The following is a 23,676-nucleotide window of genomic DNA, read 5'->3' as shown; positions in this document are numbered from 1 at the left end:
AAAATGAAGTTTATATTCAAACAAACAGATAAAACTATAAATCAATAAACAAAACACAAAAACGAGTAAATTATTATTTACGGCAAAAAAATCCACAATTCCGATCGATAATTGTCTTAAAATAAATAACTGCGAGGGAAAACTATTTGAAAAATAATCAGCAAAGTCAGTTAAAACAAAGAAAACAATAAACCACACCTTACATAACCTGAATATGCCACACATTTTTATGACATGGCAAATACAGTTAATATGGCACCCATAATATGAATATGCCACATAGTAAGATCCTGTACATAATTGTAATATGCCACACGCAACCTAAATATTACACCCTTGATCTTAATATAGCACCCATATCCTTGACGTGGCATACATAAACTTAATATGCCAACATAACTTTAATATGCAAGCTTTATTCCAATCTCAAAAGATCATCATTTTAACATGCAACACATAACCTTAATATGCCACACGTAACTTTAATATGCCATACATAACCTAAATATTACACCCTTAACCTTAATATACCACCCGCACCCTTGACATGGCGTGCATAAACTTAATATGCCAATATAACTTTAATATGCGTGGCTTTATTGAAATCTCAAAAGACTATCATTTTAACATGCAACAAATAACCTTAATATGCCACACATAACCTTAATATACTGGACCACAAACATCCTAAATATGGCAGACATACTGCAACTTTTATTATGCGACACATTTGTTTAATATGTCTGTCATGACCTTGATATGCCAACACCTTGACATACCATACTTCATTTGGAAAATGTATAGATTATTATATTTCACTTGATGCTGAGCTTTGATTGGTTCAGCAACAGCTGCCCTTTTGTATGCCGTTTGCTCCGCAAATAAAGGCGACAGAAAAATTCCGCCTAAACTCTCCCAAAGGCTTGCAGGAGCCGACTTACCCTGTAGTAGTCGCTGCTGTAGATGTCCCTCGACATGCCGAAGTCGCCGATCTTGACTAGGAGGCCGTTGCCCACCAGGCAGTTGCGAGTAGCCAGGTCGCGGTGGACGAAGTGCTGCGAGGCCAGGTAGACCATGCCCGACGCGATTTGGGAGGCGATGTGCAGCATCTGGGAAAGGCCCAGCTCGCCGTTGGACTGCAGCGGCTGGCCATCCACCAGGATCATGGCGTCCGGGCCGTGGGCTCTGCGTTGAAGACGACGAGTAAAAAAAAAAAAAAAAAAAAAAGGAAAGTTGCTAGTTAATGTGACTCCGGTGAAGTTTAGGAACAACAAAGGACTTATATTTCAATGATTTGTGACTGGCATTTGTTTGCGCTGTTTAACAAAAAGGAGCACTGAGAGTAAAGATGGCGACTGCTGTTGGCTCTTAGTACTTGGGTTTAAAAGTTTGTGAGCTTTATTTTTTAATGTGTAAAAGTTTCCGTAATACATACATTTTTACTTCGAGTAGAGATTGAGGACTTGTTGCAGTAAAGTGGAGACTGTGCAGTGAAATTGTACAGCGGCTACAGCTAATGACAGGCAACAGGTTAGGCTAACGGGATTTTTAGCTCATTTCTCATTACATATCCCCAAACGTTAGAATGATGCGGCAATTTTATACCAAGGGCAACGGGAAAATGAAGCGTCGCAGTAAAATGAAGCCCGTGTATAACACGGCAGCATCCGGAGCTAAGGTACAGTGACAGGGTAAGCTAACGTTAGCATTAGTGTTTATTGATGTCATTTCTAGCCATCGCAAATTTATTTGTAATACAGCAGAATGGAGACTGTGGAGTATAAGTCGGGAGTGTTCAGACCCGAGGCACAGAAAGAGGCTATGTTAGCATGTGCCAATAAATGCACTGAGGAGAAAAATGTTTACATCAGAAGAATTGACAAGCATTCAGCTTTAATTTTGATGAAAGCCTTTGAGGTTCTTCAGCTTTAACTCCAATGATGAGCTCCTTTACTTAAGATGACAAACTCTGCTTTAATTGTTAAAGCAGCACTAGGCAAGACATCAACCGTAATAAAACTTTTTGCACAACTCTTTTGATGAAACATTGACTTACAAGTTCAGTAGTTGAATGGGACTTTATGCCCTGCGGGGGTCTGTATCGTTTTTACTGGCACAAAGCCACTTTGAGGAGGATGGGATCAACACCAAAAAATACAAATGTCCTGAATTGCTTTACGGCGTATTCATTTCCTCCTTTCGCTATAAGGACGGCTCAGGATTTCACGACACTACGCGCTGGCACGCATGGGAAATGTGGTTGATTTTTGTCAAAACACTACCGCTTTTGTCCACACGGCGCCGCCATAATCAACAAAAACTGACATATGACACAGTGTGGCTTTAAAATAAACCGCGTCTACCCTCGTTTCAACTCGGTCACCTGAGTCATTTTGAAATTCAGCTTTCATTGGAATGATGAACCCAGCTTTAGTTCTGATGATGAAACTACAATTACTGATATGAAAACTACAATCACTGCTGTCATCAACTCTTTCGTTGGAGTCATTTGGAGGTTCATCGGCTTTCATTCGGATGGTAAACTCTGCTTTGATTCTGATGACAAACAGCGCATTTGTGCTGTTAACTCGTTTGACGGAGCCATTTGGAGGTTCGTCAGCTTTAATTCCGCTAATGAACTTGCCGTTAACGATGATGAATAACTTTGCTTCGATTCTGATTATAAACCGTGTACACTCTTATCAACTCTTCCTTTGGAATCATTTTGAGGTTTTTTTTCTTCCCAGATTTAATTCGAATGACACACGTGCAGCCGTCACGCCAACTCTCTCGCCGGAGTCATTTTAAGATCGTGAGCTTTCATTCGAATGATGAGCCCTGCTTTAATTCTTACGATGACCCGCACACCTCTGTGATCAACTCGCGATACGGCAGTCATCATTTGGGAAAATAACTGCTTTCATACTGATGATGAGGTCGGCTTTAATTGTGCTGGAAAACTGTTTTTAACAACTATTTTGCCCCCGTTATCTTTGAGTTTCGACAGCTTTAATTCTGATGCGTTAACCATTGTTTTTTTGGGAGGTTGAGAGGGGTTTTGTAATCATGACGTTCACCCCGTCAGGAGTTGTTTTGAGGTACCACAAGTGTGTCGAGTGCAGATTAAGAGCTCATTTCCATTTTTTTTTTTTTTTTTTTTTTTACATTTACGGGTGACGATGACGACTCCCACCGCCCCCCCAACCTCCCGGCGCGAAGATCCCGCTGTCCTCGTCACCTTCTCGTCGCTGTGATTACAAGACGAAGGCAGCGCGCAGGCACACACAAACACACACACGCACGCGCGCGCGCACACAGGCTGTCATTCTGTTTCCATCTGTCACATTTAGGCCAATTAAAGGTTTTGTGCTCGGAGAGCGAGGCTAATAATGAATCTCTAATGCAAGAAGACGAGCAGAGGCTTCGCCGTCTTGCCATGTGTGGCACGCACGACGAGTGACTTTCATGTCATGAAATTAAATTAAAAAACATATTTTTAGGCAAGCGTCTTGTCTTATTAAAAGTGTTTTGCCCTCGTTTGAAATGACTGACAATTTGACTAAAGCTAAAAAAAAAAAAAAAAAAAAAAAAAAAAAATTGATCCGGTTTTCCGCCCATCCATCAGCATTAGACATCATTCAACCTGCACTCCTTTCAATTGCCCACAGGGGGCGATGTTAACGGTTGGGCAAAATGCTCACTTTTTCATTAGCTTCATTAGGTACGCCGCCACAATCGAATGAGATCCAATTCATAGTTTTGTCCTCCTTTTATTTTGGTAGGGTTACACTTCCGGTGTTTGTTGGCATGATAGGACTCTCAGCCAACTTTGTCAAAAAGGACTACAACTTTGGATCATCTGTGACTCATGTTTGACAAAAAGGAACACCGTGTGAAGTTGCCGTGTTATCTGATGGTGAACTGGACTTGAATTGTGATGATAAACAGCACATATTAGCCAAATGCTATCCAAACATTTGTCCCAGGTAATTTGGAGATTCATCATCTTAATTCAGATGACAAACCCGGTTTTAATCCTAATGACAAAATGAGCATGCTGCTATCGACACTTTTGATGGAGCCATTTTGGGGTTGAGCATCTTTCAATTCTTGAACCCGAATTTGAAGTTTGACTGTTTTATTTGAGACAACGCACTCCGAACGGGGGGGGGGCGAAAGCGACCGACGCGGCGCATGTACAGTTGAGCTGCTTTGGTCTTGAAAATCTTCAATTGAGCGCACGAGCCAATCCCCCGCGCGTGTGTGTGTGTGTGTGTGTGTGTGTGTGTGTGTTCGCAGTCTTGCTCGCATTTGAAGTTTGATCAATACTCGACAAAGAAGACGCGTTACGACCCGCTGCGTGAATTTGTGAAGATTTTCTGCTGGGGGAAATCCTTCGACGCAGGGAATGATGACACTCTTTCGCGCTAGGTGCAAGATGCGGCTGATTGCCTGAGCGGTGGTCACATTGAATGAACACGCGTGATGTGGGACGGGGAATCAATGGGAACATACAGTCCAGGACACTCAGACTCATTGTGGACCTTTAATGACGCTTATCTACACAGCTAAGGCCCCCGTGTGCAATATCATACCGATGATGTAAATCACCCTCGGTCACAGAATGGTCGAGACGAGCACGTTTGTCTCCTACGGTGACGTTTTTTTAAATTTTTTTTTAGGGGGGCCACGGACTGATGAAATGTAAGAATGGAAGCGCTTTATAAGGACAGGCACGGACGGACGGACGGGCGATTATTTTTATGAATAAGGACGGCAGGACGATGACGGAAGGGTGTCCAGGTCGCGGACGGATGACGTAAAAAAAAAAAAAAAAAAAAAAAAAAGACAAAATAGAGGAAAGTAGATTGTCGTGTTCATTTCTATTGTGTGCAAGACGCCGGCTCTCAGAGCTCCGCCTCGAGGAAGGGATCTGACCTGAGGAACTTGTTGAGATCTCCGTGCTTCATGTACTCAAAGACCATGATGAGGGGGTCGCCGTCCACGCACACGCCGTAGAATTTGACGATGTGGTCGTGCTGCAGGTTGGTCAGCAGCTCAGCCTCCCTCTGGAAGTCTTTCCTCGCCGACAGGTTCGGATCCTTGAGCGTCTGGTGAAAGTGTACAACAAAATCATGTAAAAAAGGGAAAAAAGACCACAAAAAAGAACATTCGGGGGGCAAAATAAGGACATGCAGTCGGTCTTTGGGGAAAACATTTGCCTGGCGTTCACCTTGCAAGTCTTTCTCCCGACAGGTAAGAAACAAGATAAGACACTGCCACTTTTGTGATGTGTGTTTTCAGGAAAGTAATTAGTGGCTTGCCGGAAAGTTTGGCAGGGACGTGAGCAATGAAAAAGGTATAATGAGCTGCAAAAACAAGGCGAGGAATGATGGAAAAAGACGGGCCAGGACAGGATTTGGTTTTTTCTATATGAATTTTTTTTCTTTTTTTGCATAATGCAGGTTAAGTGTGACAGTTCGCGTTAATAGGTGAAAGGTCTTAACAAGCCTACTTTATTTTCAGCAATTTTCTGATGATTTTTCCAATTATTTGCTTCATCTGCTTTAACTCAAAGTTTTTGAGAGAACTAGCCACTCAAGCTAGCTTGTACTGCGCCAACGTGCAAATTTATCGACGATTTTAAGCCTGCAATGCTTAAAATGATTTTTTTTTTTTTTTTTTTTTTTATCTCCATGGATAATTTCTAATGATGGATTTGGTTTCTCTTGTGGACCGGACGCGTGTACAGCCACCTGTGCGTAACCAAGCAGGGACTATTTTAACTGCGGATTCATTCTTGTCATTCTCTTTATGTCTGTTGTGCAATTTGTCAGATGTCACAAATAAATGGTTTTAATCATAGGACACATAATTTGTTCCCGTGCTTGATTGCGCGTCCGATGGAGTTTTTTTTGACGGTGGATTTTTTTCTACTCCTTTTTATTTATATTGCAAGGTGGAGGTTATCATTAATAACTTCCAAGATGTGTTTTTCTGTGCTCGTTTGAACCAGCCAGCTCGGCAACCAAGAGGAAAGAAAAAAAAAAAAAAAAATCAATAAATCAACCAGCATAAAATTCCCGTGATTGTTGCTTAGCCTCGGTGAAAAATTCAGTTTTTCCACAAGTAAGGCCCTGAGTCAAAATGAATGCCTCTCTCCTTATTTAGCAGCCGTGTCACACACTGTAACCGTGAATCCGATTTTATTTATTTTTCTTTGCTTTTTGAAAGGTGCGCCGGTAAAAACGGAACTGATTGAGCCTGGAGACCACGATTTAAAGCCCACCGCACTTGAAATACAGAGAAGAAAAAGAAAACGTATAGCTTATTGCGGCTTCCGCTCACGCAAGTCAAAAGACCTTGGGATGGAAATGCGTCGTGAAGACGGTGGGGAAATGTACGGGGGCGAGTTGGTAAAATGGCAATAAAATTCTATTACCAAATCAAAGTGCACTCTTAAGGAAATGTGTCTGGACTGGGCATCCCTCCAAAACAATACTGCCAAGTGCTCAAGTGCCACAATAAATTGAAGCAAAAGCTACACTGTGATTTTCTTCTTCTCATTGTTGACCTTAAAAACGCTCCTAAAAATAACCTTTGCGCGCACAAACCGCATCTTACCGACCAGGGCGGACATGCTTCATCTTCGGCCGTCAAGGTCAAGGTGTTTTTGCCGTCTTTAATCGGGTTTGCTGAGTTGGCACGCTTTAATGCAGTGTCACCCTGATTCACATTCGGCCGCGGGGAGCTGCCAAGGACAATTTAGCGCCGAGTAGCGTGAAGTCATTGAGAGACGGTAGCCGCCCAGGACAAACGGCTTTAAAAGCTTCTCAAATGAGTGATCACTCGTGTCAATGTGTCATCTTTGTCAGGAGAGGTAAAAGAGGGGGAGAAGAAATGACACGGAAGACAAACAGTGACGTGGCAGAAAATGTACAAATCTGCCGACTATGGCTACGCAGATACTGTAGTTCCTCAATATCATTGTTTTCAGGCTACGCGGTAGGGCTGTGCAATTCATCGAAATTCAATTACAATTCCGATTATCACACTCCACGATTACAAAATTGTCATAATCGTAAAAAACGATTATTAATATGCATTTATATCCAATGCACTGTTTGTTTACACAAGGAAAATCATATCTGAATTTGTACATTTGCACCTTTTAAAAAATTTTTATAATAGCTAATTATATAAATTTTGTTTGGGCCAAAAGGAACTTACATAATTATAGTGTTTCAAAGAAATTTGTCTCCATCTTTTTTTAACGTTTGAACATTTTCTTGTTTTGTACCAAAGAATTAATTATCGTGATTTAAATTTTTTCCAAAATAAATGGGATTAATATTTTATTTCATAATCGAGCAGCCCTACTATGTGTAACCCGTATTTTCTCAGTCTTTATTAACCAAAGTGTTTATCCGAATTTTTTTCCCCCCCTTGCAGTCTTTTGGCGTATAGTGGCTTGCAACATTTGTTTACTCAGTCACAGAGGAAACTAGGTGTCTATTACAGGTAAGGTGTTAATTATTGCAAAGACTGTTGCGTAACATGCTGAATTTTCGGTTGTAATACTTGCGGGTTTTTCTTGAAATTGACCACAGTTGCCATTCTGACACGCAAACTAGCTGCTAACGCTATGTTACGACATGCCAGTTGATCATTTCTGCTCCGTGGCATCGCACAAACCCACATCAAAACATGCACAAACTGTAAGCCGTACCTTGACAGCCACCAGCATCTTGTCCTTGGTGGGACTCAGGTTGTAACACTCGGCCAGGAAGACTTTTCCGAAGGCTCCCTCGCCGAGCTCCCGCTTAAGGATGATGTCTCTGCGCTTAATATGCTGCACCACTAGCATGTCGGGATAGAGGGGAGAACACGGAGTGACCTTTTTACCCAAGAAAACAGCATCGCTACATCCCACTCAATGCAAGACACAGTCACAAAAATATGTTTGGAATGAAAACCAACAAGCAAAAAGGCCAGAAATAATAGCGAGCGGCAGAGAAAGTAAACAAAACGCAATCAGGAAGCAGTTTTATTTTAATTGCATGTTACGCTGGGGGAAACATTTTTAACGGTTTAGCTGATTGGACCGTGAGAGCTAAATGCTAACATAACAAGGACGAAAAAGAAACTACCTACTGACCAAATTCAGTACATTCTGCTTTTTTTTAAAATTTATGCTCCCTCATAATCGACATGATTCAAAATTCAGCCCCTCCGCCACATCTCAATTTACAATTGATGTTTGGAAGTACAATTATGTAGAAGCTTGAATGTCACAGTCGAGCTGTGCAAGACCCTCTTCGTCAAGTACGTACCCGTTGAAACGCGTGGGTACTTGACGAAGATATTTGTCGATGGCAGTAAATGTTTGGATCCCAGTTGACAAATAGAAACAGTGAAGGAGTTGATTGAGGAAATTAAATGCTGTTTGGTCATTCCTGCACTTCCTTAAGCCGCTCTATTTTATATTCAAAAATACCGACTGGCGTGGAGTCCAGCTCACATGCCCGAGACACGATGAGTATAAACGATGTTGTCAAAAAGCGGAAGACTCTCTTTAATCCTGCTTTGACTCCCCGACAATTGGAATGTGGAAATAAAGCAGCCGGGGCAGCTAATCTCTTCTTCTTCCTTTTATTGGCAGCATTGGAACGCCACAAGGGGAAATTTTATAATGAGAGCCAGAGTGTAGAAATTAGTTTCTTTGGAAAAAAGGCTGAGAACAGAAGGAGGGAGACAGCGGCGTTTGGATCAGTAAAAATAGCATCTACAGTACATTAGATTCACTCTATAAAGTTTTCTGAATTTGACTCAAATTGGCTTTAATTTTTACGAAAACACGTATGTGAAGTTACTCGAAGACTGTGGTCTCCTCTTGTTAATTGAAGTCGAAATTGTTTGATGGTTAAAACCGTTCGTCAGCATCATGGAAGCCTTTCTTTTGTTGATGTTTACAAAATACATGTTAGGCTAATTGAAGACTAATCACAATGTTAACAAAAACACATTCAGTGAAGACAATATTGACTGATGTTTTAAAAAAAAGTACACAAGGTTCCTAGAAGACTATATTGACTGATGTTAAAAAAAAGAAAAAAAAGAACATTAGCTTCAGAGAGTGAAGGATTTGTCCTATATTAGCATCAAGCTAGTAATTACTGACTCTAGATGAATGGCTGAATATTAGCCAATATATTAGTCATATGTTGATCAGACGGTAATTGCATTACAAATTTTCGGTCATCACACGCAAACCTCTAAATGTCCTTACACACAAGCAGTCATATAACAATGGATAGAAAGATGTGTGCCTTGTACAACACACACACCAACGGGCCGTCACATAACTGCACGCATACATTCATTTGTCTAATGAATGTGGCTTTGAGGGATATCTGACAGAGCTCGAAGTGACCAAGGATGTCTCCGGGCCAGGCCACCTGGTCCTTGAAGTGTTCAACCATAGATGGAGAAGATCAGAACCAACGTTTTTGATTAGACTGAGCTGACAGCGCAAACACTATATATGTGGGGGTTGCATCTTAGACGGCGCCCTTTTGTCACTTCGCCCCCATGGGTGTGAGCGTTCGCGAGGTAAGAAAAGAAGCCCAGATCTGACCTTGTCAGATTCCTTAAACGAAAACGCGTTGGAAAATGGTTGTTGTTTGCGAACGAATAATTGAGCTGACGTCCCAAGTGAGTGACCTGCTGAAATTTTCCAACAAGAGGACTCAGAATTGACAACAAAACAATGATGCTACAAGAACACGTTGGTTAGGTTCCTCGAAATCGTTTTTTATGCTAAGGGGGAAGTCGTATTTTTTTCAAGATTAACTGTATGTCGATGCAGGCCCACTAGTTGAATCAAGGCATTCTTGATTAATATGAAATATGAGTTAAGCAGCAAAATCAACCCGTTTTTAGCCATCTCAGGGGGCGGCCATTTTGTCATTTCTGTCGAACGTTGCTCAGGGCTCAGGTAATGACAGCTCACCTTTTTTCTGAAGCTGAGCTATGATTGGTCGTTATCTGAGCGCTGAGCATATTCGATGTCATTTTCAGTCGACAGAAGTGATAAAATGGCCGCCCCCCTGAGATGGCAAAAAACGTGCGGCTTTTTCTGCTTAACTCCTATTCCACAAACGCAATATTATTCAGAATGCCGTGTTTCAACTAGTGGGCCTGCATAGAACATATTCTTTAACAAAATATGTTTAGGTTGACCTTCCATTTAACAAATAAATATGCTAATTTCACTGAAGAATTTGTCTAATGTTTACAAAAACATGCATGTTAGGTTGCTCTCCCTTGTCATTATATATATATATATATATATATATATATATATATATATATATATATATATATATATATATATATATATATATATATATACACCAACAATACTTGGTACTTGAGTTGATTAAACAAATATATATATATATCTCGGGCTACTCAAAATGTTTGCTTTTGTTTAATCAACTCAAGTACCAAGTATTGTTCGTTTAAAAAAACACATTAAGTCCGGCTAGTGAAATAACCGAATTGTCCCTGACGTTTTCAGAAAAATAAAAATAACCACAAGTGGCATGACCACGTTTGGAAAAATGAAAGAAAATGATGGATGGTCGAGCTGTTGACCTTACACGTAGTTAAATGATGGACTGGTTGCCAGCTGCTTAATGTCACCAATTTTGATCCTGCTGACAAGTTTTATTATACATGAGGAGAGAGATATACCAGAGGAATACATTTAATCACCTTCATCACACAGTAGATTTCTGAGTCAACTTCCACAATCTCTGCTTTCTCCTCCATCTGTGCACTGTGTTTGTGCCCGCTGACGCACACTTTATGACTCAGACTGTGTCGATCATCGAAACGATACCCGGCGACTGTTTAGAGAGAGACGGCTGTGCCCGAGGTGAAATCCTGTCACTTGTCACCGGTGTCGATCCACATTTCGCATGGAAGTTTTACACCCCCACCTCAAAGACAATTACAATTCTTCTCACCAAAATGCAGCAGCGGACAAGCGGTACGAGAATACCATACAGTATACGCAAATACGCGGACTCATCCTGCATGTTAGGTTCGGTGTTTTTGAAGTTTGCAAGAAAAACGGGCGTTCGATTCATTGATGACCATGACGAATTATCTTGACCAGATTTGGTCGCCAGCCAATCGAGGGCATACATAGATGAAATCCATTCACATTCACAATCACATCTATGGACAATTAAGAGTGTTCAGTCAAACACTAATTGCCATTGTTTATTCCAAAACACCCTCATTGTATAAAGTCGATTGGCAGTTCACCAAAAGCCATATGGTGGGTTCTTTAACCCATTAAGGACGGGAGCGCATAACCGCGTTTCTACCACTAGAGCGTCATTCTATCCTTAAATAGGAAAAATACGTGTCATTTTCTTTTCATTATTTAATTATCCGTCTCTTAACCAATAAAATGCATCAGAATATACACGCGACGGTGTCGTAAGCCAACACAGGAGTGTTCTTTCGAGTCATAATGGCAGATGCCGTCGATCGCTCTGAAATGAGTAACGGCAGTGATACAGACACTTGAGGACTTTGAACCAGTAGAACCAATCGAACGTGATATATAGTTAAGATATATGTTTGTAGACAATGACATTATCGACGTCTTTGTAACAATGAATAGAGGATGGCAATTACAACTCGATTTTTTTTACATTAAAAATAGTGCTTCTCTTGCACTGAAACTATTCTTACATCTTCAATCGAAACAGTAAAGATGAATAAACTCGGGCCTGTGTGCAAGCCACATGTCTAAGGTCTCAAATTCCTTTGGAATTATGTTTCTGTCTGCTACAGGGGCTGAGATATTAACTATTTTGTAGGTGTTAAATTTGTGGGAAAACTTCAGGTTTTTGAGGGTAATTCCAAAGACGACCTTAGGTTTTGGGGAGCTGTTGAGACAGGCGCTTTAGTCATTAATGGGTTAAAGAAGATGTCAACCCAAACATATTTTTTTTCCAGAATATGCTCTTGCAGGCCCACTAGTTGAAATACGGCATTCTGATTAATATTGTGTTTGTGGAATATAAATTAAGCAGCAAAACGCACGCACTTTTAGCTAGCTCAGGGGGCGGCCGTGTGTATAACCCAAAAGAAGTCACATCACACCTTTACACTCGTATCTGAGGTCGATGTATCCGCTTTGTAAAAATCCACTTCCATTGTGAATCTTCCCGACTCGGTCTGCCGACACGTTTGGCTCGGGAAGCCAAGGTGTCGGCGAGCTTGGGGATGAGAATTATTCATGATTATCGAGCATGGTAACGAGCGCGTCGCTCATGTTTGAGCAGCTAAATGGGCTCTCCGTCAGGAAGCGGAACGCTAGTGTCACTTTGCTTCCTTGCGGCGCAGCCATTTTGGCCACTGGATCTGGCACCCCTTCAAAGCCATTTGCGGCGGCGTCCCGAGCGGAGCGGTCACGCTGACAAACGGAAGAACAATGAGTGACACGGCAGCGGGAACATTGTGCGCGTTTGCATCAAACATGCGTTTAATAGTCACATCCTCCGCATAGTGACAAAAATGCCGTGTTCCAAATAATCACTCGGTTCAGCCCATCACGTGCCGGCTGCGGGATTAAAATATTGAAAAATGTGCTTTGTGACTGTCACATTGTCTTCTTGGCGCACTGTGGGATCGCAATGACAAACGAAGCAGAGAAATATTAGCCATGTGGGAGGATTGCGGAGAGATTAGACGAAAGTCCGGCACTGGCCTGCTTTCGTTTTTTCATGTGAGCAGATGAGGCCAAGAAGAGAAGACGTGTGTTGTTAATGAGGTAGCACAGCGAAGGGGTGTTTCTCACTGCTGCCTCACAGAAAAAAAGGTTCTGGTTTCGAATCCATGTCAACTCAGGACTTCACGTTTGTGCGGTGCTCGGAATGGCATCCATGCTCCGTTCATTGAAGACTACATTTTCTTTGATATTTAAAACAATATGTACAGGTATGCTAGGTTTCGAACGCTCTAAACAAAAATTTTTTAGCGTTTCCAAAAACATGAACGTTAGGGCTCTTGAATTGTCTGGCCTAGTCGATGTTTACGTTTGGTTAACTGAAGAAACAACTTTGGTAATTTTATTGAAGACGAAATTGTCTTTGCTGTTTACCTAAAATAAGTACGCTAGCTTCATTGAAGGCTAAGTTTACTTTTATGTTTATAAAGATGCATATGATAGGTTCACTGATAAATTTTTGTTTAATTTTTCATGCACGTTAGGTTCAAAGATTCCATTAAATTTGATGTTAACTACAACATGTTGGGTTCTACGACTGCATCTAATTTGTCATCAATGTTTCAGAGAGCACATACATAAAATTCATTGAAGGCCGAATTGTTTCAGAAATGTATTTTACGTTAAAGAGGCTGTGCACAGGTTAGCTTGTTTGGAGACTCTAAATTGTCATGAGCAAAAATATTTTCTTCCACTTTGCGCCCAGTGTCAAAATCTGACTTGTGAATGTATCACTTTATTATGAAATATGATTCTCAAGCAAACACTGCTGAAAGATTGAAGACTGTTATCTTGTTTTTGACGCTCTTGTTTTTGGCGGGATACAGAGCCCAAAATCATCCAAAATCCACAACTATTTACCTTATCTGCTAAAACGCTGTGATGTAGCCGAAAATAACTCATATGCAATTGCATGATGGATTGGTTTTAAAGTGGCCCTTGCATCCTTGAGTTGTTCATTGAATTTGATGTACATCGATACGTATTAAAATTTGATGTAAATAGTAAATGAAAGTTGAAGCGACAACAGTGGTTGTTATTAAATATTCCATTTTGTGCTTGTAAATTGTCAAATTTCCATGCGGCCTTCTTGCATTTGGTCGCTTAAGTGTCCGCTTGTCCTGGCAGCTGTCATGTACGTTAACCTTCACTTTCCTCTGCTGGCAAAGTGGCACGCTGAAAAAGTCGCAGCCGGATGAAATCTCTATCCGCAACGCCACCATCGGCGCACATGAATTCATCTGTCCCAGTTTGACCCGATGGCCTTGATGCCGGGGGAACGTTTTCCTCACTGGAGATTTACTCAGTTGGGTCGGGCACCGGGAGCTTTTGTTGTGTACCTGCAACGGAGCGTGTCTTTGTTACGCTGCCACCCATCCTATTTCCCAAGAGTGTCGTGTTTTATAGTCTTTTTGGTCACATAAGGTTTTCTGCCGCCTGTCAATCATAAGCTGTGCATTTTCATGTAGGAAAGTCAGACCAAACAAACTATGACACTTCCATCCTATTACCCTTTTTTTTCATTTTTTTTTTTTTCATACCACACGGTATCGCGACACGTAAAACGTACGTTGGGTTAATCAAAGACCATGACCGTCTTTTAAGTTAATAAAAAACTAGTGATGTGCCAAATGAAGTGAGGCTTTGGAGCGTGTCTGGAGCAAAAATAGGCAAGCCGAATAAAGCGCCCTGAGATGTGGAGATGACGTCATTGATTCAGTCAAGGTACGGTTGCGTCATAACACTCGAGACATCACGCCGCTTTCCGTGTGTGTTCGGCATTTTTAGGGAGCCTCAAATTAGTTGGCGAGTTAGGGAGCCACACTGTGTGTGGGAAAAGAATGCATGGAGTGTGGAAGTATGTGTGTAGGATTAAGATATTTCGTTTAGTTGACAGTCATCGTAAATTTGTGTGCGCCCGTTGCATATCGTTATCCACGAACGCTCACCTGGCATTGCGTTGCTCCAACAGTCACCGACGTTTTTGACGTTTTTAACCTCATACTTATTTAGGTTTGCTCATAAGTATTGTACTCATGATGTAACGTGCCTTACTTATTCCATATTTGCATTACACCCTTACTGCAAATCTGCAATGCTGCTACTTATGGCCGCCTTGTCGCCGTTTGGCCTACAATCTTATTTTATTCTGTCTATAAGTATATCTTATTGCTTGGTCGTCTTGACCACTTGATGGAATGCCTGAATGATTCATGAAGCTTCATTTTGCCATCACTGATAAAAAACCTTTCATAAGTTCAGTGAACAATCTTGAAAAAAAATGTCTATGAGGTTTACAAAAATTTATGCTAGAAGACTAAATTGTTTTTGATGTTTAAAAAAAAAAAAAAACGTCAGGTTCAAGAGACATGTTAGGTTAGCCAAAAAACACAATTGTCTTAGAGTTAAAAAAATAAATAAAAACATCTATGATAGGCTCATCAAAGGCCAAGCTATCTTCTGTGCTTGCAAAAAAGTACATTAGGTAATTCTAAATCTGTCTTTGACACTGCCAAAAATGTTGAAAAAACATCTTTGAGTAACTATAAATTGTCTTGTTTACAAAGCACATATGATAGGGAAGTCAAAGACTATCATAATTGTCATTGATATTTAGCAAACATGTTGTTGTCTTTGATTTTCCCCAAACACGTTAAGTTGAAAATGAGGCAAATGTACATCATTACAGGAAAAAAAAATTCATACGGAACTTTTGCTGTGAATCACACAGGTGCTCTGCCATTTTGGTTGGGTGGCGGCAGATTTCTGAGGTTGTTCCTGAACAAACACGCAAAAATAATAGCGCAATCTATTTATGATGCCTACCAAAGGCAAAAATCAAGAATTGACATCCTAAATTGTTTCTGAGGGTACAGAAATTACAGAGCGAGCTTGTCTTAGCAGTGTCGCTAATAACCCCGCGAGGACGTAACGATGCTAAGCTAAACCAACTCACGCTCCTCCTCCTCCTCTTCTGAAGCCATTGTTCATCTCGGGCCGGCGGGACGTAACAAATCCGTAATTAAAAAAGCAATCCGAGCGATTAAACAAAGCCACTTGCTGTGAGACAGCGGATCCCAGCGAGATAGCAATCTGTCATTAGGCTAAAGAATTGTCCTTTGCCTTTCCGCCTTTATCTCGCTAATGCGGCCGACGGAATTGGCCTTTTTTTGCCGAACGCCCCGTGGATTAAAAATAAAACAGAAAAAGCTCTCAACGAAACATCCTAATCAGTCACATCTCAACTGTTTACTCCCCTTCTCTTGCGCAGCCAATCCAATTGTCATTTTTTTTTTTTTTGAACAACTTTGTCCCACTTGAGTGGCCTTCGTGATTCGATGCGTTCAACTGGAGTTCGAGGACAATCTGACGACGCTCGCGTAATTTATTTTGGTTTAGCATGACAGACGGCTATTTTGGGAGTGAGCCAGGATGTAAAAAAGGCATCACGCATGCCTGCTAATCGTGGCTAATTAGCATGAGGAATATCATTAGGATATCCAAGCATCAAATATGGCCGTGATAGCTGCCCGCCATCCAAGTAATTCATGACGATGTTTTGATGTTTTACTTTGGTGTTGAAGTGATGAGCTAAATGATGAATGAAAACAGGATTTATTATTTATTATGCACAACATAAACATAAAGTGAGCACTGCTTGAAGATTTTTGGCACTAAATCTGCGTTAGCCTATTCAATACAGTTCATGATATTGTTCGCGGAGGAAAGGAACTGAGTCCTGCCTGCTGCGAATAGCAAAACTTTGCCGTTAACTGACAACCCCCTAAAATGGTTTATAATTGCTTAAAGCGGAAGTCAACCCCAAAATGTTCATAACAAAAATATGCAGGCGCACTAGTTGAAACGTGGCATACTGTTTTTCCACCCTTTTTTTATCGATGTCAGGAGGCGGCCATCTAGTCACTTCTGTCGACTGAAAATGACATCACAACTGCTCGGGACTCAGGTAACGACCAATCACGGCTCAGCTTCCGAAAACAGGTGAGCTGTGATCCTTAGCTGAGCCCTGACCAACTGTGATGTCATTTTCAAAATGGCCGCCCCCTGAGATGGCTAAAAAGGGGTGGATTTTGCTGCTTAACTCATATTCCACAAACGCAATATTAATCAGAATGCCACGTTTAGACGAGTGAGGGCGCACAGAACATTATTGCAAATAATTTTTCGGGGTTGACTTCCCGTTTAAAGTTGCCACGAGATGACACAAGAAATTACTTAGCACAAAAGGTCTCAATAGGTTCTCATTTAATTTTTCCACAAATATGTGAGTGTTTAGAGGTGCCCTTTAGAAGTGTGAAGGACTGCTACCTACCGCAGGTCACTTCTGCCCACAGCAATAAGACTGTCCAATTGCACTCCGTAACTACATAGCACATACACACACACATGCACACACAACAATCACACTTTCAAATGACACAATTTCAAATCACACAACGTTGCTGTTTGTTCAACTTTATGGTTTTTGTAAATCACATTTTCCTCACAACTGCATCATTTTGAAAATGGTTGTTCTTTTTATATTTGTTTCCGTTTGCTGCTGTAACCACTTCATTTCCCCGATGCGCAAGCTTTTATGGGTCAAACTTAAAACCAAAAAAAAAAAAAAAGAAAATATCGTACAAAACTGATGCGCTAGACATTCTTGAAATCAGTATAAAAAAATCAGTTTACGCCATTTTTGATTAAAATTTGCTGTTAACCTGTCATGTAGGATAGGATCCCCCCAAAAAATCGGCAAATCTACTGTGAATAATACGCCTGCATTAACGTAGGTTACTGACAGGCTGGCCTTTCCCACCATGGGAATGGAATTCCGTGAATTGAACTCATGCAGCCTGACGCCATGTCGGGAGCCAACCGACAAAATTTGTTGCCCTCAAGTGGTCATCCTGAATCCAAAGTATTCAGCTCACAAGTTCGACTGGAGTTCGATTGCGATCGGGTGACGTTTATGTCCAACTTTTGTCTGTCTTGGGCGATATTTACCAACACTAAAATGTAAACACACCGGGCTGGGCCAGGGGGTGACTGGAAGATAAAATACTCATGAATAAACCATTTCTGAAAAAAAAAAACCCAAAAAAACCCCACACACACAAAAAAAAACACGAGCGTCAGCAATGTCGAAGGCAGGCGCTTTTTATTCCACCACATCGTTTTCTGGTTGAGATGGCAGACTGGACTTGACCATCACATTACTGATGGACACGCTGCTGCTAGAGAGCAGTGTGTGTGTGTGCGTGCGTGTACGTGTGTGTGTATATATGGGGGAAACTGCCAGCAGCATATTCCCTTGAATACGAGGCTTTCAACTAAATGAATGAATACATTACAGATCGGTAGCCAGCCATCAATAATGCAGTTCTACTGTATCTGAGCCGAGTAAAGCTCTTTTCTGGACAATAGGGGTGGGGGGGGGGGGACCCCTGAGACCACCCCCGACCGACACAAGCCCCCCACAGGAACCATGGCTGCTGCAGTCATGGCCCTGCAGAAACGATGCAGGAAAACAGTGGCCGCGAGCTGCACTAGCAGTCCGCCCACATCCGCACTCTCATTCACAGGTTGACACTGCCTGGCAAACACCTACATACACACACACACACACACACACACACACACACACACACACCACACACACGCGCGCGCGGGCGCAGACGAGCAAACACACACACTGATAAGCACATGCATTTCCTTTCCCAGGGCGTGCGTCCTCAGGGTAGCGGACGCATTCATATTCAGCGCAGGCAGAAACAGTCGGGAGCCATTTTGTTTTCCCGGCCAATGACTGGAAAGGCGGAGGCCATTACGATCTTGTGATGAGTTCTGGCCTTTTAATATGATGCACTCACAGACAAAAAAGGAGTATAATTTAAAGGGGGGGAAAAAATGGCCAAAAGTGGCGAGAATGCGGTCTTATTTTTCCAAAATAAAAAGTTGTGCAGTGTACAGAGAAAGTAAACATGTACAAGTATGAGAGAAAAATGTCATCTCATAAGAATAGTAAATTTTTTTTTTTTCAAGCAAAAGAGTTGGATCTTAAATTGAATTTAAAGGATTAAAAAAAAGTGTAATTTTACAAGAATATGTTGTATCTTTCTAAAAAAAAAAAAATCATGAAAAAAAAAACATTACAACAAAAAACAAAAACATATTTTTTTCCTTACAAAGAAGATATCATTTCACAAGTATAAAGTCGTAATTTTTCCATAATCATTTTAATACTTTTGAGAAAAAAAAAAAAAGAGTTATATAGCAGCCTGAGCGTCCCGAGGGTAAGGAACACATTCATATTCCGCACAGGCAGAAACAGTCGCGAGCCAATTTGTTTTCCATGCCAAGGACTGGAAAAGCGGTGACCATTACGACCTTGTGATGAGAGCTGGATTCAAATTATGCTGCACTTAAAGCAAAAAAAACGGTCTACATTGTTCCCTCGCTGTTTCGCAGTTCATCATCGGCAGCCGAGCTATATTGCAGATTTTTACAATAATATGTTTCTCATATTTTACGCTTTTCAGCTGCTTACTGAATGCCGGGCGAAAATAGTAAAACACATGTGCTGTTGACCACAGCTCACGCGAGGACACTCACGCGCAAACCGACCGATCTCACGTGCCATCCTACAAGAAAAATAGTTGAACTTGTAGTTTTGTATTTATTTATGATTAAAAAGTCATATATTTTGAGTGAAAACGTTTTTGGCATGAAGTTGCAATATGATGACAATAAACAGTAGATTTATATTAGTATTAATTTATTATGAATATAATTATTTGTTATTATTATATGAATATTTTCAGGAAAAAGGAAACAATTTCAAAAAGAAAAACTTCATTCTTATGAAAGTAGAATTAAAAAAAAAAAAAATATATATATATATATATATATATATATATTCAATGTTTTTTATGAGAATAAATGTTTTCCAAAATTAAAAAATGAATAGGAAACTCTTTGTACTTATGTTAACAAACAAACAAAAATAATCTTATACATTTTTTATCAATAATTAAGTTGTGGGTTATTTTTTGAAAGAAAAAAGTTTCAATGTTTTCAGATTTTTTGGAGATCATAAATTGTATATTTTGAGAAGTAAGGGTGTCTATTTCGCAATTTCTTTTACGAGAAAAAGTCATTTGTTGGAGATTCAACAGTTTTTTACAGCGGACTCGCAAATAGCAAAAATTGACGCCCACTGAAATTCATTTGGGGGGAATTAAATCTCAAAAGTTCTTAAAAAAAAGATAAACCGCTAATATGATTTTCTATGGAAAACGTGGGGTGCCCTCCTCCCCTAAAATATTTTTAAATATTGAAAAAAAAAAAAGATGAATAGGTAACTCTGTGGATGCAGAACCGCCAGGATGTGGGGAGTTGGGTCACAAAATTAGTTATTTTCAAGGGGGAAAAAAATTACAAGACCAAAATATTTTCCATGATAAAAAGTTGTAAAGTATAAAGTTGTATTTCGAGAAAAACATCATAATCCTAGGATAATAAAGACTTTTCTTTCCCGCAAAAAGTTTTTTTTTCTTTTTCACAGGGTGAGTTTCATGAGTGTGAAAGCAACGCTTTCCCATTCAGCATAGACAGGAACAGTTGGGAGCCATTTTGTTACCCGAGCCACTGGCGGAAAAGCAGAGACCGCTCTGAGCTCGTGATGGGTTTAGGATTCACAACATCACGCACGCTGTCTGCGTACCATCCAAATGTACCTCGAATCCTGCGAGCCACTTCCGCGTGCAGGTGGACGTTTCATTGGAGTGTCATTTATTCATTAGCTGGCAATCAGACGCTGCGTGCGCGGCATGAGATGTCATAAATCAGCCGACGACCGGCCATTAACAATTCATGCCATTCATAATACATAAGAGCCCTCATTTATTTATCAGCCCTAAATGGGATTTCCTTCCCTCGCCTTCCGTTCCTGCTTGAGAACGCGCGTCGCCGCCTGACCGACAGCCATTTTGGGAGCGAGCCAAGAAGACATACAGTAGACAACACGCCCGTCCGTGCTTTGTTTCGAGCGAGGGGCTCGACGCGATGGCTGCTAATTAGGCCTTAAAGTGATCGCGTGGCTGCCACATTTGCGTCTTGAGTTGATTCTGTATGAAGAAGGCTGCCAGATGCTGGCGCCGCATGGCTCTGCACAATAGATGACAGCACATTACGGCGAGAGCCTCAGGGGTCTCAGCGTGTCTCGTTGTAAAGATAAACAGCAAATTACAGCAGAGGTGCACCTTGGGACTTGACTGTAATCCATATCAGTACATGGACATTTTTTAAAAACAACTCTGAGGTCAAACGGTACCAAGAACCAAGAGGGCCACCTTGAAAATGATGCCAGCAAAATAAGTTTCTATTGTTACCTTAATAAAGTGGTGTTGTATATTGTAATGTTTTAGACAATAATATTTGTATATATATTTGTATATATATATATATTTGTATATATATATATATATATATATATATATATATATATATATATATATATATATATATATATATATATATATATATACATACATACACACACACACGAAATGTAAGAAAATGGAGATAAGTGTTTTTCACATTATATATATATATATATATATATATATATATATATATATATATATATATATATATATATATATATATATTATTAAATTATCTTATATTTAGTAAAGACATTTTTTAAATCAGCGTCAAAAATACGTTTAGGGACACAGCGCCATCTCTAATTAAAATTTGTTGTTCTGAGGCCAGTGTTCCTCCAATAAATTCCTGGTATTATGAGTTATTATGATTAAGCTAAAAACTTTCACAGAACAATTAAATGTTCATTTTTGGGAAATGTTGCTTTCTCTTGGGCCTTTTTATTGATGCTTATTCAAAAAGGAGGACCGCCATCTGATGACATCATAATATATTGCGTGAGGATTCAGTTCAGCGAGCATTTTTATGTTTTGCTCTTTCTTTTCAATCCGGTATCCTCAATAGCGAATGCTATCAGAAACAAACGTATCATTAAGTACTCACGGGTGGCGGGCTTGTTGCAGTTGTGTCCGTGTCGGAAATATTGCGGGTTCTCCACCACGGGTATGCGAGTCATCCCGATGACGACGGCATCTGGTCCCGCGTCCAGCGTGCACGGCGTTATAATCCCGTGGTTGACGTGGTGGAGCGGGCTGGCTGAGTCTTCCTCGCCGCTGATCACAGCCACCGGACCTGAAACCAGATGGTATTTTCCATCATTGAGAATGTTAAAATATGTGAGTGCATTTTTAGAGCGTATATATATATATATATTTTTTTTTTAAATCTTTATTTTATTGTAGACAATAAATGTCTTATTTTTTTTTTTTTTGTTCTTTTATGAAAAAAAGGCAACATTAAAATATGAGAATAAGGTTTTATTTATTTTTTTCGGAAAATGATCAAGTTTTGGAGAAGTCAGTACTATAAGAAAAATTGCATTTTTTCAAGTTGCAGAATGAATATTTTTAAGAAAAAAAGCCAATAATTTTTAGACAAAATAATCATTATTTAAATTAAAAAAAATCCTATTTTTTTTAAATAAAAATAAAAAAGGAGCATGAAAAAAAAAAGTCCCAACATTACACTAATAAGAAATAACATATTCTGGAAAAAAGTTTATTTTTAAAAATTTTGGAGAGGGACAATACATTTTGTAGTCAAATGTGGCTTAATCATTTTTAGAAAAGCAGTATATTTTGAAGGAAAAGTGGCATTTTTTTGGGTTGAATCATATTTCAGAGAACAAAGTAGTACGAGAGTGTATTGAACTTTTTATCATAAAAGATATATATTTGAGGAAAAAAGTTATAATGCTATAAGAAAAAAAAAGTATATTTTCACAAAAACAGTCCTAACAAAAGATAAAAACTGACAAGAAACAGGTATCTCATGTCATTTCTATCAAAAAGTGATATACTTTCCACAAAAAAGTAGTATACCTATCTAAAATATAAAGAACATAAATATAAAATATTTGGATTGCGCGTACCCACTCCATGTGTTTGCTCACTTCTTTGACAAGGAGAAAACAGGCACGTATACAGGAAGTCAACAGCGGCGGAGCGGTGACAGTCGATCTGTTTACCCACAATGCCGAGTGCCTCCATCACAAGGCGGCAAATAGCTAATCAAGAGCAAGCGACATCCAATAATGGACCTCAGCCTGGGAATGGGGAGCGGAGGTGGGATGTTACGCCAAAGCCGCAATTTATTCAGGACAGCTGTGCCGCCGTTGCTGTCGTCGGCGCTTTCGTATCGGAGCACTCACTTTATTAGGGACGTGAGCCACGCATCAGCATGGACAAATTGCCAGGCACAGTAGGGAGGCATGTCGCTGGGATTTCTTTTCTTTTTTTTTTTTTTTTTTCTTTTGCCATTCTCAAACTCATTCACTCTCAAAATAAATCAGCTTCTGGAAGCAGACTTGTTTTTTGTTTTTTTTAGAAATACTTCCAAGTTAATTCATGGTACAAAAAAATAAATAAATAAATAAAAGGAAAAATGGATAATTGACCATGTGGTGCTGAGTTAGGAGAGTTTTGTATTTTATGGAGAGTTATTTACTGCCATGCTGCGCCCGCACGTAATGATGAAAACTCCAAATCCTTCACCGGTTAGCCTCTATCTGACTAAATCTCAAGAGCAGGTTTGTCCCTAAACATGGGCATCATGACCATAAAATAGCGGCTTCAATCCAACATGGCATACTTTGTTTCTTTTTTCCCCATATGGCTTCTTGGTGCCCGACCAAATTTCATGTTGATAAGTGAAACTGGCTTTGGGGGCGGATTTTGTTTTCGCTTAACCTAACG

The 23,676-nt window shown here is 40.2% G+C and overlaps 1 protein-coding gene across 2 annotated transcripts in view; it reads right to left on the bottom strand.

Moving 5' to 3' along the window:
• The window catches only part of ntrk3b (neurotrophic tyrosine kinase, receptor, type 3b), a 223,785-nt gene that overhangs the window by 16,004 nt on the left and 184,105 nt on the right, over positions 1–23,676 (bottom strand). For both annotated transcript variants that reach the window (XM_086025698.1, XM_086025699.1), the window contains 4 exons: positions 21,866–22,054; positions 7,730–7,860; positions 4,939–5,111; positions 942–1,185 (listed from right to left, as the gene is read on the bottom strand). In XM_086025698.1, coding sequence (XP_085881824.1) covers positions 942–1,185; positions 4,939–5,111; positions 7,730–7,860; positions 21,866–22,054 — 737 coding nt within the window. The remainder of the gene's footprint in view (positions 1–941; positions 1,186–4,938; positions 5,112–7,729; positions 7,861–21,865; positions 22,055–23,676) is intronic.

This window comes from Filicampus tigris, chromosome 3 (assembly GCF_054856515.1).
Source record: "Filicampus tigris isolate MCC_2025a chromosome 3, RoL_Ftig_1.0, whole genome shotgun sequence".
NCBI classification, from domain to species: Eukaryota; Metazoa; Chordata; class Actinopteri; order Syngnathiformes; family Syngnathidae; genus Filicampus; species Filicampus tigris.
The sequence above is the reverse complement of the archived record's forward strand: the minus strand, read 5'-3'. Positions and strand labels throughout refer to the sequence as shown.